At 33.6% G+C, this 15,229-nt stretch overlaps 2 protein-coding genes across 6 annotated transcripts; one reads left to right on the top strand and one right to left on the bottom strand.

Annotated features, from left to right (window-relative positions):
- Positions 1 to 2,776: 2,776 nt before the first annotated feature.
- Positions 2,777 to 6,894, bottom strand: LOC132057496 (uncharacterized). Of its 2 annotated transcripts, none has more exons than XM_059450123.1 (2): positions 6,731 to 6,894; positions 2,777 to 3,759 (listed from the first exon to the last, which is right to left on the bottom strand). In XM_059450123.1, exon 2 carries the CDS (start codon positions 3,616 to 3,618, stop codon positions 3,043 to 3,045), a length of 576 nt encoding a protein of 191 aa, XP_059306106.1. In that variant the 5' UTR covers positions 3,619 to 3,759; positions 6,731 to 6,894; the 3' UTR covers positions 2,777 to 3,042. The 2 variants fall into 2 exon arrangements, with proteins under 2 accessions (XP_059306106.1, XP_059306107.1); XM_059450124.1 differs by having other exon boundaries at positions 6,662 to 6,869.
- Positions 6,895 to 9,483: 2,589 nt separating this feature from the next.
- LOC132057495 (1-aminocyclopropane-1-carboxylate oxidase homolog 1-like) lies at positions 9,484 to 12,785 on the top strand. Of its 4 annotated transcripts, XM_059450122.1 has the most exons (5): positions 9,484 to 9,654; positions 9,782 to 9,855; positions 11,079 to 11,610; positions 11,954 to 12,275; positions 12,373 to 12,785. In XM_059450122.1, exons 3-5 carry the CDS (start codon positions 11,090 to 11,092, stop codon positions 12,622 to 12,624), a joined length of 1,095 nt encoding a protein of 364 aa, XP_059306105.1. In that variant the 5' UTR covers positions 9,484 to 9,654; positions 9,782 to 9,855; positions 11,079 to 11,089; the 3' UTR covers positions 12,625 to 12,785. The 4 variants fall into 4 exon arrangements, with proteins under 4 accessions (XP_059306105.1, XP_059306102.1, XP_059306104.1 ...); XM_059450119.1 differs by lacking the exon at positions 9,782 to 9,855 and having other exon boundaries at positions 11,086 to 11,610; XM_059450121.1 differs by lacking the exon at positions 9,782 to 9,855 and having other exon boundaries at positions 11,037 to 11,610.
- Positions 12,786 to 15,229: the final 2,444 nt, after the last annotated feature.

Below are 15,229 nucleotides of genomic sequence, written 5' to 3'. Positions count from 1 at the left end.
ATTTGGGAGTTTTTTCAACTTCATACCTGTAACTCTTGATTCTGAAGCGGCTAAACTTTAAAAAAAAAATTATATAATTCGACTATGGCTTAAACAACGGTTCTCAAGTCGACTGCTTGCGCACTTGTCCCTAAAAATTAACATCGTGATTAATTTATGGTATTAGAAGAAAATTAGTGGTGCTATTACGTGCGGAGATTGGAGTATAAATAATTTTTTTTGTTGCAAGCATTGAATAAAGTCATGTATTAAAAGATTATGAACTCGTCATACACTCATATATTAAAGTAAAACAAAGTGATGAATAGACTATTCGTTACTTAGTTTTACTCGTGAAATTATGACATGTCACAACATCTCCTTTAAAGCCATGAAACTAATCGGCATTTTTTTTTTGTTGCATTGGAAAAAGTAAATAAATTTTTTACTATCTTTCATAATACAAATATGTATTTTCTTTATTTTGACTTGTATCTTCTTTAAAAGTGTTTGCACATTTATTTGTCTCTCTAGCTTTTTCCTCCTCCTAAAATCCTCAATAATAACTCAAAGAGGTTAGAGAACGTCAGTTAGGAGAGAGAGGTATCTGTCATTGAACAACTATAAGCCAATCTTTCTAGATGTCTCGACGCTTGATTCTCCGATTGAATGTAAGATGAATGCTTGGTTTAGAAACACACACATATATAGGCACTTATAAGTTGGCTTATGCAACAAACATATATAATGATCTTTTAAAAAAATAAGTTGGACTACCCCAATTTTTTTTTTTTATAAGTTTCAATTACTCATAATATAATCTCCATATTCTTTCGGGGACATAATTTCAAACTATACTCCAAATGTCATTTTCATATGAATGAGGCACACACCTAAACATTTAAAAAATGAATTTATTTAAAGTTTTATTAAAATTAATTCATTTTTTCTTATACCAAATTCATTTTTTTTTAATCCCACCCTCACCCCATGCCCGCGCTCCTCCCCGCCCCCACGAAATGAACGGACAATCAAAGTTCATAAAAGAATTTCTTGTTTAAAGATAAACCCAACTTGGAAAATTGCTCATAACTCTCGTTTGGGAGTTTTTTCAACTTCATATCTGTAATTTTTATATTGGCCGATTGATTGAATGTAAGATTTTTAAGATTTACTTAAATTTGGGTTTATTGGTTTATTTGAATATATACACACATAAGTTTAATAATATGAATATTTTTCTGTTTTTCCGAAAAATATTTACCACGAAAATTGTTTTCTTAAAAAATATTTTCCCGAAAAATCCGTAAAAATAATTTTCAGGAAAATATTTTTTTCGCGAAAAATGTATTTCAGAAAATATTTTCCAAAAAAATATTTTTCTAGAAAATAGACAAAAAAATCGAGTTGGGTCATGACTATTTCACCCAATTCAACCCAATTCACCTTTTGGACGATAATGCTTTATTACCTCAAATTTCATTTTTATCGTATTTTTCCTTTATATCATAAGGGCAATTAATTGTTACAATTTCATTATCAAAAAAAAAAAAAAAAAAAAAAAAAAACAAAAACCACAATCTAATGGAATTTGCGAGTTTAGTAGTAACCTAGGTTTCATGGCTACAAAATTCCAAGTTTTAATGTCCAATATTTTGAAAGAAAGGAAGAGAATAAAAAATACTTTTGGGTTTGTTCATGGAGAAAAAGATGACGAAGGATTTTGGGGGTGGCGTTGGAGGAGAAAAACAAAGGAAATGAGATGAAGAAGCCCTCTTAAGAAGGGTTTTGGGGGTGGACTTTTCTGAAAAGCATCATCTTTTCCACTCATTTCAATTTTCTTCCATAAAATTCCTCTCTCAAAGTTTCAAGGGAGAGGTCTAAGATTAGATGAAGTGAAGAAACACGGGGAAGGCACAGCTGTTACAGTCCACAATGAAAAGGGAAAAAGTTTTTAAAAAAGTGGGGCCCACAAATAAATAAGAAAGGGAAAAAGCAAAATTGTGAAAGAATAAATAAAAAAGAAAAATTATGAAAGAACAAATAACGTCTATCCAATTAAATGAGTTAAATGTAAAATAAATTTAAAATGATTAGTCCTGAAATTTCTCTTTTTCCCCCTATTCTTTCCCACCCAAAATCTGCAGCATGTGCTCTAGGCTGCTTCATTTTTCCTTTTTATTCACTAGGATAGTGTAAGCAATTTAATGTAATATAAATAACGTACATGCGAGGGTAAAACAGTGAGACGCCCTCTTATTTGGTAAAACAAATTTTTTGATAATCGTTGTGTTAAGGCACCAAAAGACAATCAAGCTCTATCCAATTAAATGAGTTATAGTAAAAATTTAACTGATTAGTCCTGAAATTTCTCATGAGAGTAGCAGCACCCTGCTAATGAACAAGCAAACCGTACAAACAGGCCTTATTGGTAGTAAGGTTCACCAAAAGACAATGCAGGTTTTGCCTATGGGATGCTATAAGTATAAAGACAGAATGCAGGTGTGGGGCCGGGGGGGGGGGGGGGGGGGAACCAGAAAATAAAGGTTACAAAGGCAAAAAATTGCCTGCATTTTCTGGTGGAACTATGAGGGAGTACCATACAACCCAATTGAAACAACTTCAGTGTTGTGATTCCGGGAAAGATTAACTTGTCATCAGATATTTATGAGAGAAAAATTAGCGAAAATTCTCAACAGTTGAGCAGAATATCTCAGATGATAAGTTTATGATCACCAGTCACCACGCCTACATGGTGTAATGGGTGTAAAGCTGTAAAAGCAAGAAAACTTCACCGAGAACCAACTACTCTGATTCTACTCTTCTGGATGCGCTCTACATTCAACAAGCTCGTAAACTTGCAATTGACTCCAAAAATCATTATTGATAGCTTAAATGAAAATTAAGAAGCTCCTAATCTACCCTAGCCTGACAAAGGTAATTATAAATTCATAAACCGAAAAACAAATTCTAACACGCAGAAACTTGGTAGTGGGCATGCTCCCTTACAAGAAAAACAAAGGATGGCAGGATAAGGAAACCTGCTAAATCCAGCAGAGGTTATTACTCCATAACCGCGACTCCTCCAGCAGCTTTGATCTTTTCTATTATTTCCTTAGCTTCCTCTTTGGTTATTCCTTGCTTAAGTATAGCAGGAACCTTTTCAACGAGGTCCTTGGCCTCCTTCAAACCTAGACTCGTAAAGGATCGAACCTCTTTGATCACCTTGATTTTTGCAGCTGCATCAAATTTCTCCAACTTGACGTCAAATGCTGTTTTCTCTGCCTTCTTCTCCTCAGCCTTTGCAGGTCCACCACCTGTAGCACCCAAATCCATGCCTTCTACTTCAATTTGTTTCAAATTAGGATGCCTTAGTATCTCTCTGAGTGAAGGACCGATTTGTCTACGTTCTTCTGGGGGTAAAGCAGCAATACGTTCAGCAAGCTGAACTATCTTGTCTGAGGGTTCAGGCCTAGGGCCATATGGATCATAGGCAGCAGGATATTTGTATCTTATTGGCTTGGCATTGGGATCTCTGGGAACAAAATCAGGCTGAAATGAACGAGATTGCAAAGGCCCTATAATTTCACGAAGAGCTGTACAGGTATAAACGGGCCTTAACCGTGCAATAAGCTTCATGCTTAAGATATCACTTTCCAAGCAATAAATTTCAGATGATGCTAGCTTGATCTCAATTTCACATGCGTGTCAGAAGAACTGTCTGTCTTCGGACAATTTGGACTTCAACCACTAGGTTAAGCTTGTATGTTACACTCTTACCTTGAAAAGAAAAATAGACATTCAGCTACTCTAATAGAAATGTAAAATATAGTTCATCATCTTGCTAAATTGTAAAAGAAGAGAAGGCTACAACAATAGCTTTTGGCATTAAGGCAGTCAATGCCCAAATGTAACCATCTATTATATAAACAGACACATTGATTCCTCAGAATTTTTTTATCATCGATTTAGTTTATGAGGGGCCAATAATAAAACTTCCTAAAATTTATAATAGAATTGAATTCTACAGTAATATAACCAAAATACCAAAAATAAGGAGACAGTATGACTTTAGATTGACAACAGCCCTCAGTATATTCTAGACACATGAAAGATGGATATCAGGCCAATTGACATCTTCAATGATAAAAACAATGTAACATTTTAATTTACTAGAACACGATCTCTGAAAGATGTACATATAACAACTACTACAATACAAGACTGAAACTAGGGGTGGGTGTTCGATACTTCAATTCGGTATTTAAGAACTTCAGTTTGGTATTTTGTTCATGAATTGTATATACCAAATACTGTACCAAAATTATTTCGGTACAGTAAGATATTTTTTCTTCGGTTCGGTACAGTTTCTCAATTTGTGGAATTCAAGACCTAGCTTTAGATAAAAAGAAACTTCAAAAATTAAATGTAATCAAAATATTGCCCAAAGTTTTTATTCGGTTTCTAGTCCTAGTTAAGAATACCCTGAACAAATCTATTCGTTTATATAATCAAGGAGACATGCTATGTTAATCTCAAATTAAAACTGCTGATTGCTACTTCCAACAATCTGATGTAGGAACAAGTTAGAAATTTATCATTTTATAAAGACTCTAAAGGGGAAAGAACAAATCCGATTACTGATACGTGACATCCACGACCAACTAACTAGCTCAACACTGCAACCAGATCAGCTATCCTATAGCAATATTAGAATTATTTCTAATGTAATAGTATAAAAGAGAGGAATGAAGAGAGATTTCAAGGGAGCTGGAGAATAAGAGAGGAAGAGGAGTTGCCTGTCACACCTTGCTTTGCTGGCTGGAGGAGCTCTACAAAGTACAAAGAAATGATGAAGATTGAAGAGGAATCAGCAGAAAGATAAAACCTAGAGTAAAAACCTAATGGGTTAGCCATGGATAAAGAAATAAGACTTGTGTTGGGCTTAGGGGTTGGACTCTTAATTATGTTATTGAATATACCTATGTATACTAAAAGAGTTCAGTATACTGCTATGCTAATACCAAAGACCGAACCGAAGAACCGAAACATTGATACACTAATACTGGAGAACCTATGGATTTTTGGTTTCTCGGTTTTTATGCCCACCCCTAGTTAGGGGTTGGTTAAGATAAGAGTAAATTACTCGGTTCATAGTAAGTGTCCACTTAGCCTTTTTATTTTGGTTCAAAATAAGTGTCCACTTACATAATCAATAAGGAATTAATCATTTTCTTCCAAATTTACCCCTATTAAGATAAGTGAGTTTTTATGTAATCAAGAAACTATATTAACTAGGTAGTATTTAATTAAAGGTAGTTTAGGCAAAATACCTATTTTTTGCTAGGAGTTAGTATTTTCTTAAGTAGTGTGCTAAAGGCTAAGTGAACACTTATTTTGAACCGGAGGGAGTATATTTATTAACCAACAACAGGTGAAACTGAGACGGTGAGACCTACTACACTCACTAAGGTTGAAGGTGACCATCATAGACGTTGCATAAAGACCTGAACGGGACTTCGAGGCCTTCCACCAATACCTACTACACTTACTAAATTAGAAGCTCGCCATAATATAAGTCTGCATAGAGACCTCACTGGGGCTTGACAATAGGCCTAGATGGGTGATTATTTGTGAAGTAGAGCTATTGTGAGTCATCTAAACTAATCTACCCCACCTTACGGTATAAAAAAAAAATCAATAAAAAAGGACTCTCACTAACAATTGAATGAGACTAACTTCTGACATTTTCCTTTGATTTTTAAAGATCATTTCTATAGGTAGCCAAAGCAGTTTGATACCAAGAGAGTATAACTAAGAGAATTCCACGTAGATTTTTCCTCTAAATTTCACAGTAGAACTCTATAAGACTCTGAGTTACTTGAGCCAAGGGTCTTCCGGAAACAACCTCTCTATCTCCACGAGGTAGGGGTAAGGTCGGCGTACACTCTACCCTCAACAAGACCCCACCTGTGGGATTACACTGAGTATGTTGTTGTTGTTTTAACTTTATAAGCCTCCCAAAAACAGGGAAAATTTTTGGTGCAATGAATTTCCATTCTCCTACTACCTTCCTAGACAAACCCCAGAGTAGAATAGCTTGGTATGGCTTATTCCCCTCCTTTTCCACACCAAATTCTAGTTCAAGGAAAAGTTTTACATTGAGCTTTATTATCCAGGAAGATGCTCCAACTTAATGCATCCTGGAAACTCAATTCTAGCACTCTTCCAACATGAACCTTTCGACAATGACAACAACCCGCCATTAACAGACTTAATGCCTAATACTCCAATTTCCACCTGTCAGCAAAATGAACCACATCTATCATTTTCTTTTGTTTTTTTATAGGTAAAAGACCCACATTTATTGCTTCTTTACTTTCTTGAATCTCAAGATATCCTCCCATTTAACCTCTAAAACTGAAAAATCAACCTTTTTTAAGGAAGCAAAACATCAACAGAAATCCACAGGCCATTGCACACAGATCCAGAAATGATTAAATGAGCAGACAGTTGATTAAATGAGGAGACACAAAAAAATTACAAAAACGAACACATAACTAAACCAACCTCAAAGAATTAAGAGTTAATAAATACCCAGCAACAATAATGCAAAATGAAATCATAAGCAAAATCAAAACTTGAAAGGCAACCTAGAACAACTGAAGATTAAATTCCATACCATATCTCTGATCTCAAGAAAAATAAGAAGTAATGAGCGAAAAATAATTATTTAAAAAAAAAAAATTACCTGGATAGGGCGATGAATAGAACCCTAGTTTCAATTGAGATTTGACTGATTGGGTCGGGTATTTTATGTTTGGGCCTATTTCGTGTATTACATATGGGCTATCGGATTGGGAATGAAATTGCATGGTATGGCCTTCACTTTAATTTTTAGGGGAAAGAACACCAATCAGTTTAATAACATCATTTGTCACCATTTTTTTGCGCGGAGTGCCCTTCTTTTGGGGTGGTCTTTTAAATTTTAACGTATTTGTGGTGTTTAAATTATGCTTATTCTTTGGTCTTTAATTTTTTGCCCTTCGCATTCTTGACTTTGAGCTTTCCTTTAGAAATCATGAGGTTCAGTTCGAACCCTGTCAAAGATTAAAAAAAAATCGCGAAAGACAAGGTTTGGGTCGCGTGTATGCGGACCGGCATACTTTTGTTATTACAAATTTTATGGGACCGGCATACTTTTGTTGGGGAATTACCAAAGTTATGTCGGGACCCAACTTTTGATAATTCCTTCCACAAAGTTATCTTAGGTGGGGGCATACTTTTAATGGCAAACTTTTATGCGGGATCAAGGCATAAACTTGTGAAGGAATTATCAAAGTTATGGGGACCGGCATACTTATGTAAAATGCGCCCGTATAAGGCATAAGTATGGGGAGCTTTGGTAATTCATACAAAAGATTGTAGCGATGGGGGCATACTTTTAATGGGCAAACTTTTATGGATGGGATCGCATAAACTTGTGAAAGATTATCAAAGTTATGCGGACCGGCATACTTATGAAGTCCATCCCATAAGACAATAAGTATGCGGGTTAGCGTAACTTTAATTCCTTCAGATCTTGAATTAAAGGGCATAGCGAAATTTAAACTACGCATTGCCCGAATTAAATTGCATGGTTTGGCCTTCACTTTAATTTTTAGAAAAAGAACATTTAAAGTTTAATAACATCATTTAAAGTCACACTTTGTCTAAAGTTAGAAGCATAATTAGCATAACTTTTAAAACTCTTCAAATATAGCACATCTTATTACTTTAATGGTATATTTACGTGCAATCACTTATAGGGATTCACATTAAAATTATCCACTAAATGAGGAATTACAGTTATTCTCATATTATTTATCACCCCATTATTTTTAATTCTCCCTCTTCTTAAGGATATATTTATGTTGTACTAATAAGTCTTGGAAAGATGTTAAAACATGGAAAAGTTGAATTATTGTTATATTTCTTTTATAGGTTTATTGGAATATATTTATGGTATAAATTTGTTATATCGAAAGTAATTTTATTTTTTTTGTTGGTTATATATAAATTTATATATGTAATGTATACATGGTATAAAACTTTTATATCTAAAATATACCATGCATTTTGATGGTATAAATTTTTTATATCTAAAATATACCAAGTATTTTACAGTATAGATATAGTATATGAATTCAAATTATTGTTATATTGCTAGTACAAATTTATGGGTATAAAGGTTACAATTGTATAATCATGGGATAAATTTGTTATATCGAGAGCACTTTTTGTGATTCTTTTTAATTAAATAAAATATTTATTTATAGTAATATGTATCATATAAGCCTTTTATATCTGAAGCATACCACATATAATTAGCAAAAGTTGGTTTACCAAAATGGAGAGGAAGGTGTCATGAGATCAGGAGATATATTTTGAGCAAGAAAATAGGAAGAAATCAGTTAGTTTGTTAGTGCTCGTGTAGCAGTATACTTTTAATGGAGAGTAATTTGATATGGTATATAACTCCAACTGCTACTGAATGTTAACTAAATAATTCTGCTAACATTTTGTAAATATTTTTATATTTTTGTATAGTTGCGTTTTTCCCCAAATAATTACCCTTTCATGCCCCCTTACTTTCATACCTCCAAAACTATTTACGCTTAACACCCCTTGTAGCTTTTGTAGGTAATTGTCTCTTTTTTCTTTCTTTTCTTTTTTATTTCTCTACTTCTTATCTTCTTTTTCTTTCTTTTCTTCTTTTATTTTTTTTTCTCCTTTTTTATCCATTTATTTTAATCTTTTTTCTTTTCTTCTCTTGTGGTTTGTTTGATATTGAGTATGTTGCACAAGTTGTGCAATTCTAGTGTTTTTGGCTGATTGAGATGTAACTGTTGTTTATTAAAATATAATTCCTGATAAATTGAAAGGGTAATTCAATTAGCTAATTGTGACAAAAAGCATATTTTAAGTGCTACACATAACTTGTTCAACAAATTATCTGAGAGACTAGTTCATTCGCCAGTGAAGTTTATTGGGAAACAAAGGAAAAACAAAATAATACAAATTAATTATTAGTAAAATAATAGCACTAAAAATAAATATTACCACAATAGTAATTTGAACAAATAAACAAATAGGCTTGATTAGTGCTAGGCATTGTCCTAAAGAACTATTTCAGCAGAGTGAAATGTTTTCCTAGGATTAAAAAAGCATAATAGTAAAGGATAGGAAATAAGAGAAAATGAGCAACTAATATTTTATGGGGAAATATTAAAAAGAGGAAGAGAACAGGCGTGTGCTGATGCACTCTCAAGGCAAATGAGAGCATCTATTTATAGGCTAAAAGAATGGCTAGTCATGGACAAGTGTCCAAAACTTGCTTTGAAAATGGAGACTCATCCGTTTCTTTTCATGAGAAATGGACAACATTGCATATATGATGCTTGGATGGACTAATTTTTGCCATCAACATTTTGAAATACTACTATAAAGTCTGAGTAACTGAGCACATTAAGAGATGCGTAGAAGTAAGTCTTGGATAGTTTGGGCGAGATTAGGAGCACTGAACTTTGTGTCCCACTACAACATGCGGGCATATACTGAATGCTGTTGAGTGTGTATGCTTCGGCTGGAATTTTCAACTGATGTTCCTTTGCTCAAAGTGTTTCAAGTGAATAGGTATTTGCTCGTTGTAAGCTTCAAGTTATAAAGAATCTCTATAAATACTCTCTTGGTTATTTTGAAATTCCTAGCCTGTTTTCTCCTTTTATTTTCATACCGTCCTACTCAACAATTCATTCATCAGCTTTCTCTTCAAAGTTGGAAAATGGTTTGTTGAAGTTGAGGTTGTGTTTGAACATGAACTTCAGTTGAAGATTTGTAAGTGAATTACTTTAAGTACACCTTCAAATCAGTATTTCAATATTGTACTTGAAGTTCAAATACTGAAGCTCAGTATTTGCAAATACTCATTGCTAAACAAATAAGTACTACTCCCTCTGTCCCACTTTATGTGATGCAGTTACTATTTGGTTGTTTGATCGGGATCTTTTCATATATCTTTTAAATACTATTGTGAATTATTATGACTTATAGTATCTTTTATGCAGTTTCTAGTTTCTATATATGTAATTTTTCTTCAGAAATCTTGAAGATTCTATATCTGAATTCTCATAGAGAATTCAATTGTTTGATGCTCGTACTCTGAATCATCTCAAATAAGGTGGGACGGAGGGAGTAATAATTTTTATGATTTATGTCCAACAGCCAACACACCTAGTTATTTCTCCTATTGTCTTTCTCATTTCTATAGAAAATCCTCACTGGCCTCACTGGCAGCAATCATATATGCATAGCAGTTTGTTCAAATTTTAGATAACTTTGTGTGAAGAATAGGTAGTTAGAAAGAAAATGCAGGGCAGAAGTTGAGTCGGCTATATGACTATGTCACCCCAACTTATATTCTGTAATGTCAGATTCATCATAAATTGATTAGTTTCACACTGGCGGTCAACTTACCACAACTCTCCACCTCTATTCGAGCTCGGGACCAACAATATGAGCAACCTCACACAAGGAAATGAGAAGAGATCTCCGGTGTAACTTTTTCAAATGTTTTTTTTTTTTTAAATAAACACTACGAAAGGTAGATTATAATTCCGTGTTTAGTGAGGACGAAAAAATGAAATTCGAAACAAAGACAGGTCAAAGTTTCTAGATTTTGAAGATATGCATGGTTGATATTAAGAGTGTAGCTTAGTACTAGTAATACCGATGATGTGTTTCCTCTTTCTCCATTGCTTTCTGGACAAGAATTTTGAAGTGGTAATATTTTCAGCTGATGAAGAATATGATAATGAAATTTTGACGATAACGAATTTGTCTTAAAGCTGACAAGTAAAATGTCTCGGCTTTGTTAGACATTTCAATTCTTAGCTACATTAATTGTTTGTTGATTTATCTCTTTCTTTGATTTTGACTAATACAAAGTTAAATCTGCGAATTAATTTGTATATATTCAATACCTCTGAGGCATATTTAACTTTAAATCTCACTTTTAGACAAAAGCTAAAATCCAATAACAAATACTGATTGTGCCAAAGGAATTAGAAAAATGGAGGTGATCAACACAAATGAAGCAAAGTATGACAGAATGGCTGAACTACAAGCCTTTGATGAGACAAAAGCCGGTGTTAAGGGACTAGTCGATGAAGGTATCACCAAAGTACCAAGAATTTTTGTTCAACCATCAGAGAGTGAAGAAGCCGCAATGAGCAGCAACAAGAAATTCAAGTTTCCGGTAATTGATCTTGATGGCATCAAGGAAGATCCGATCAAACGAAAGAAGATAGTCCAGGAAGTTGGACATGCATCCGAGACTTGGGGTTTCTTTCAAGTGATCAATCATGGGATTCCCAGTCATGATCTGGAGGAAATGAAAGACGGGATTATCAGGTTTTTTGAGCAAGATGCTGAGGTGAAGAAACAGTGGTATTCGCGAGACTTCACAAAGGAGTTTATACTTAACAGCAATTTTGATTTGTTTAAAGCACCAGTAACCAACTGGAGGGACACTTTTAGAGTCACCACAGCTCCTATACCTCCAAATCCTGAAGAATTACCTTCTATCTGCAGGTATTATATGGTTAATAATAGGCAAGTCACAAAATTTTCTTGGAGTCAATTTTTCATGTTATGTTATATTATATGTTCTCTATAACATCATTTCGCTATAGCAGTCAAAAAACATACGTTGTTATAGGGAAGTTTGACTGTGTTATGTTTTATTTGCTTATTGTGCTTATATAGGCAAGTCACTATTTGTTTTGTAACCGGTTTTTCATGTTATGTTATATTATATGTTCTCTATAAACATTTCGCTACAGCAGCCAAAACATATTTACACAAATGACGCGCACCGTTATAAAGAGGTTTGACTGTATTATGTTCTTATTTGCTTATTCTGCATCTGTCACAGGGATATTCTCCTCGAGTACACAAACCAAGTGATGAAATTAGGTGACATTCTATTCAAACTACTGTCCGAGGCTATCGGCCTCAAGTCAAACCACCTAAAGGATATGGGATGTACCGAGGGGCTTATGGCGTTAGGCCATTATTATCCAGCATGCCCGCAACCTGAAATTACTCCAGGAACCAGTAAACATGCTGACAATGACTTCCTCACCGTGCTTCTCCAAGACAATATAGGCGGCCTCCAAGTCCTACATCAGAACCAGTGGGTAGATGTTCCCCCTACTCCCGGAGCTCTCGTGGTCAATATAGGAGATCATCTACAGGCAAGTGTTACATTTAGCACATCTATATCAGAAACATACTTGTCTTATCACTTATGTTATTTAGGTTGATATTTTTTTTTACTCAAATAATTTTCAGCTAATATCGAATGACAAGTATAAAAGTGTTGAACATAGAGTACTGGCAAATAAGGTCGGTCCAAGGGTATCAATGGCATGCTTCTTCACGACAAGTTTTCTGCCAACAGAAAGGCTGTTTGGACCTATCAAGGAGTTGACATCGGAACAAAATCCTCCAAAGTATAGGGAAACGACAGTTAAGGACTACTCAACTTATTTCAATAGCAAAGGGCTGGATGGCACTTCTGCTCTGTTGCATTTTAGGAATTAGATTAAATAGTTGAGTAGTTCTGGAGATGATAGATATATTGTATCGAATAAGATTTGTGCGACTATATATGTGAAGCTATGTGTAATCTTAAAATTATGCTCATTATGTAACCATCAATAAATTTTACTCAAGAGTAAGTAATTGTCATGATTATGACTGAATTAGAGAAATTTAATTTGATGTACAAGTCATGGAAGTTGATAACAGTATGACGAAAGGAGCAGAATCACCTAAAACACCATAAATGAAAGGAAAAAAAAACGAGAAAAATCCAAGGCTATAGCAAAGTGTATTTCTCATGATACTACATACAAATTCGATCCAAGCTCTCTTATTGAGAATGTTCATTCAATGAATCGAACCTCCACATCAAGATCACCTTTACGAGAAATACGAGACATCTAAGTTATACAAGTAAAGACTAACCATTGCAATTGAAGAGAGCCAAATCTTGAATCATACACTAATAACAAGATATACTATCGTAAAAGTTGGATTTTTTTTTTTTTTTAATTACATAGGGGATAGGAGAAATGGGGGAGGAGATTACAGTGTGGGAATTCGAACCCTCACCAACAAGGTGAAAGTTCAGGTAACCAACCAACTGAGCTACTAAGTCACTACCGTAAAAGTTGGATATAACCACTGTGTCAAGTTTTACTAACTAGTGACTGATAAATAAGATATACTAACATAAAATAACTGATATATACGTAAAAGAATTCTACAACAAAGAGAAAATAGTAAATAAGACTTCAAAGGATGAAGGTATCAACAAATATGTTATTTTGCTTTGGTTGCAAGACTTGCCTTTGGCTCTTAGTTTTATATGCTTTGCCCAAAATCATTTGATCTTGCAATAACCGAGAGAAAAACATTGGCAAGCGGCTTTGCGAGTAATGTGTTATTTGAAGGAAATCTAGAACAAGGTATTTTGTTGCAAAATAAATGTGATTTACGACTCTATGGATGGTGTGATTCGAACTAGGCAGAGTGTTATTTGACTCGTGGTTTGTCTCTTTGGGCGAGTCTCCTATGTGTTGGAGTACTAAGAAGCAGCACATTGTGTCTTGGTTATTAGCAGAAGCAGAGTATAGATTTATGACGATGATAACATGTGAGCTGAAATGGTTAAAAAGGATTTGTCTAGTCTCGATGTGACACATAATTCTCTAATACGATTGTATTGTAATAGTCAAGCGGTGTTGCGTATCCCCGAGAACTGTCTTTCATGAACTAATAAAACATATTGAGGTGGACTGTCGTTTGTTCGTGACGAGATATAGTTAGCGACACCATGTGTATTAGTTTTATTCGTTCTCGTGCGCAACCGGCCAATATCTTTACCAAGGTGTTGGAAAAATTGCGGTACGAGCACTTCTTTCGCAAGTTGAGGATTCAAAATCTTCATGCATCAATTTGAGGGGTATGTTGTATTTTTTTTTTACTACTATATAGAAGCACCACTTTGGTGCACTTTTTGTCGTCCGTCTGTAAAAAAAAAATTTGTGGGCCCACATATTATTAAACACAAATCAACTAATATTTAAAAAAAAAAAAAAAATTAGGTCCCTATATTAAACACAAACCAACCAATATTAAAAAAATAAACAATGTCAAAAAAAAACGTCAGTATTAAAGAAACACTAATATAATAAAGTTTTTAGATGCGAACATAAACTACAATTTAGTTGTGGGCCCACATATTAAACACAAACCAACCAATATTAAAAAAAAAAAAAAAAGGTAAAAAAAGTGCAACCCACCGTCTCCAAACTCACAAAAAAAAGTGGACCCCATATTAATAAAATCAAGCAACATAAAAAAAAAAGTGAATCCCATATTAAAAAACAAACAATGTCAAAAAAAAAAAAATGCAAATTTTGTATTCAACAAACACTAATATAATAAAATTTTATATACGGATCACAAACTACAATGTTATATTAATCGTGTTTTGAACATTAAAAAAAATAAAGTAAAAAAGGTGGAACTCACTATCTCCAAACTCACGGGGAAAAAAAAAGTAGATCCCATATTAATAAAATTAAGCAATATAAAAAAAATAAGTGAATCCCATATTAAAAAAATAAACAATGTCAAAAAAAAAAACGTTTGTATTCGTAGCAAACACTAATATAATAAAGTTTTAGATACGGAGCCAAATTACAATGTTATATTAATCGTGTTTTGAACCCCCTGCACCATATATATATATATATATATAATAAAAATATGCAAACTAATAATGTCCAAAACTGTGGGCCCTATACTAAACAACACCAAGCAATATAAAAAATGGACCCCTATTAACAAAATCAAGCAATATCAAAAAAAAAAAGTGAACCCCATATTAAAAAAAAAAAAAAAAATGTCAAAAAAAAAGGACTTTGTTTTCGTACCCCAAAGTATCTCATTAAGTCAATAATGATGGATTCATTGCCGCGCGTATCAATCCATTAGTGGGAGCAAATACTTAATTTTCTTCAAAAAGTTAAGCGAAATTATTTTTTTATTTATATTAGCTTAGATCTAATCTAAATATTAATATATTGTATTATTCCGCCATGTCATTTATTTGTTATGTTCACTAAAATAAATATAC

Source organism: Lycium ferocissimum, chromosome 5, assembly GCF_029784015.1.
Source record: "Lycium ferocissimum isolate CSIRO_LF1 chromosome 5, AGI_CSIRO_Lferr_CH_V1, whole genome shotgun sequence".
Taxonomy (NCBI): domain Eukaryota; kingdom Viridiplantae; phylum Streptophyta; class Magnoliopsida; order Solanales; family Solanaceae; genus Lycium; species Lycium ferocissimum.
The sequence above is the reverse complement of the archived record's forward strand: the minus strand, read 5'-3'. Positions and strand labels throughout refer to the sequence as shown.

What these genes read in the sequence shown, in the direction of transcription:
- LOC132057496 (XM_059450123.1), bottom strand. Translation starts at nt 3,618, where the DNA reads ATGAAGCTTATTGCACGGTTAAGGCCCGTTTATACCTGTACAGCTCTT.
- LOC132057495 (XM_059450119.1), top strand. Translation starts at nt 9,596, where the DNA reads ATGCTTCGGCTGGAATTTTCAACTGATGTTCCTTTGCTCAAAGTGTTT. An exon ending in AAAGTGTTTCAAGTGAATAG is followed by an intron (nt 9,655 to 11,085) that starts GTATTTGCTCGT and finishes CAAAGGAATTAG; the next exon opens with AAAAATGGAGGTGATCAACA. An exon ending in ATATAGGAGATCATCTACAG is followed by an intron (nt 12,276 to 12,372) that starts GCAAGTGTTACA and finishes AATAATTTTCAG; the next exon opens with CTAATATCGAATGACAAGTA.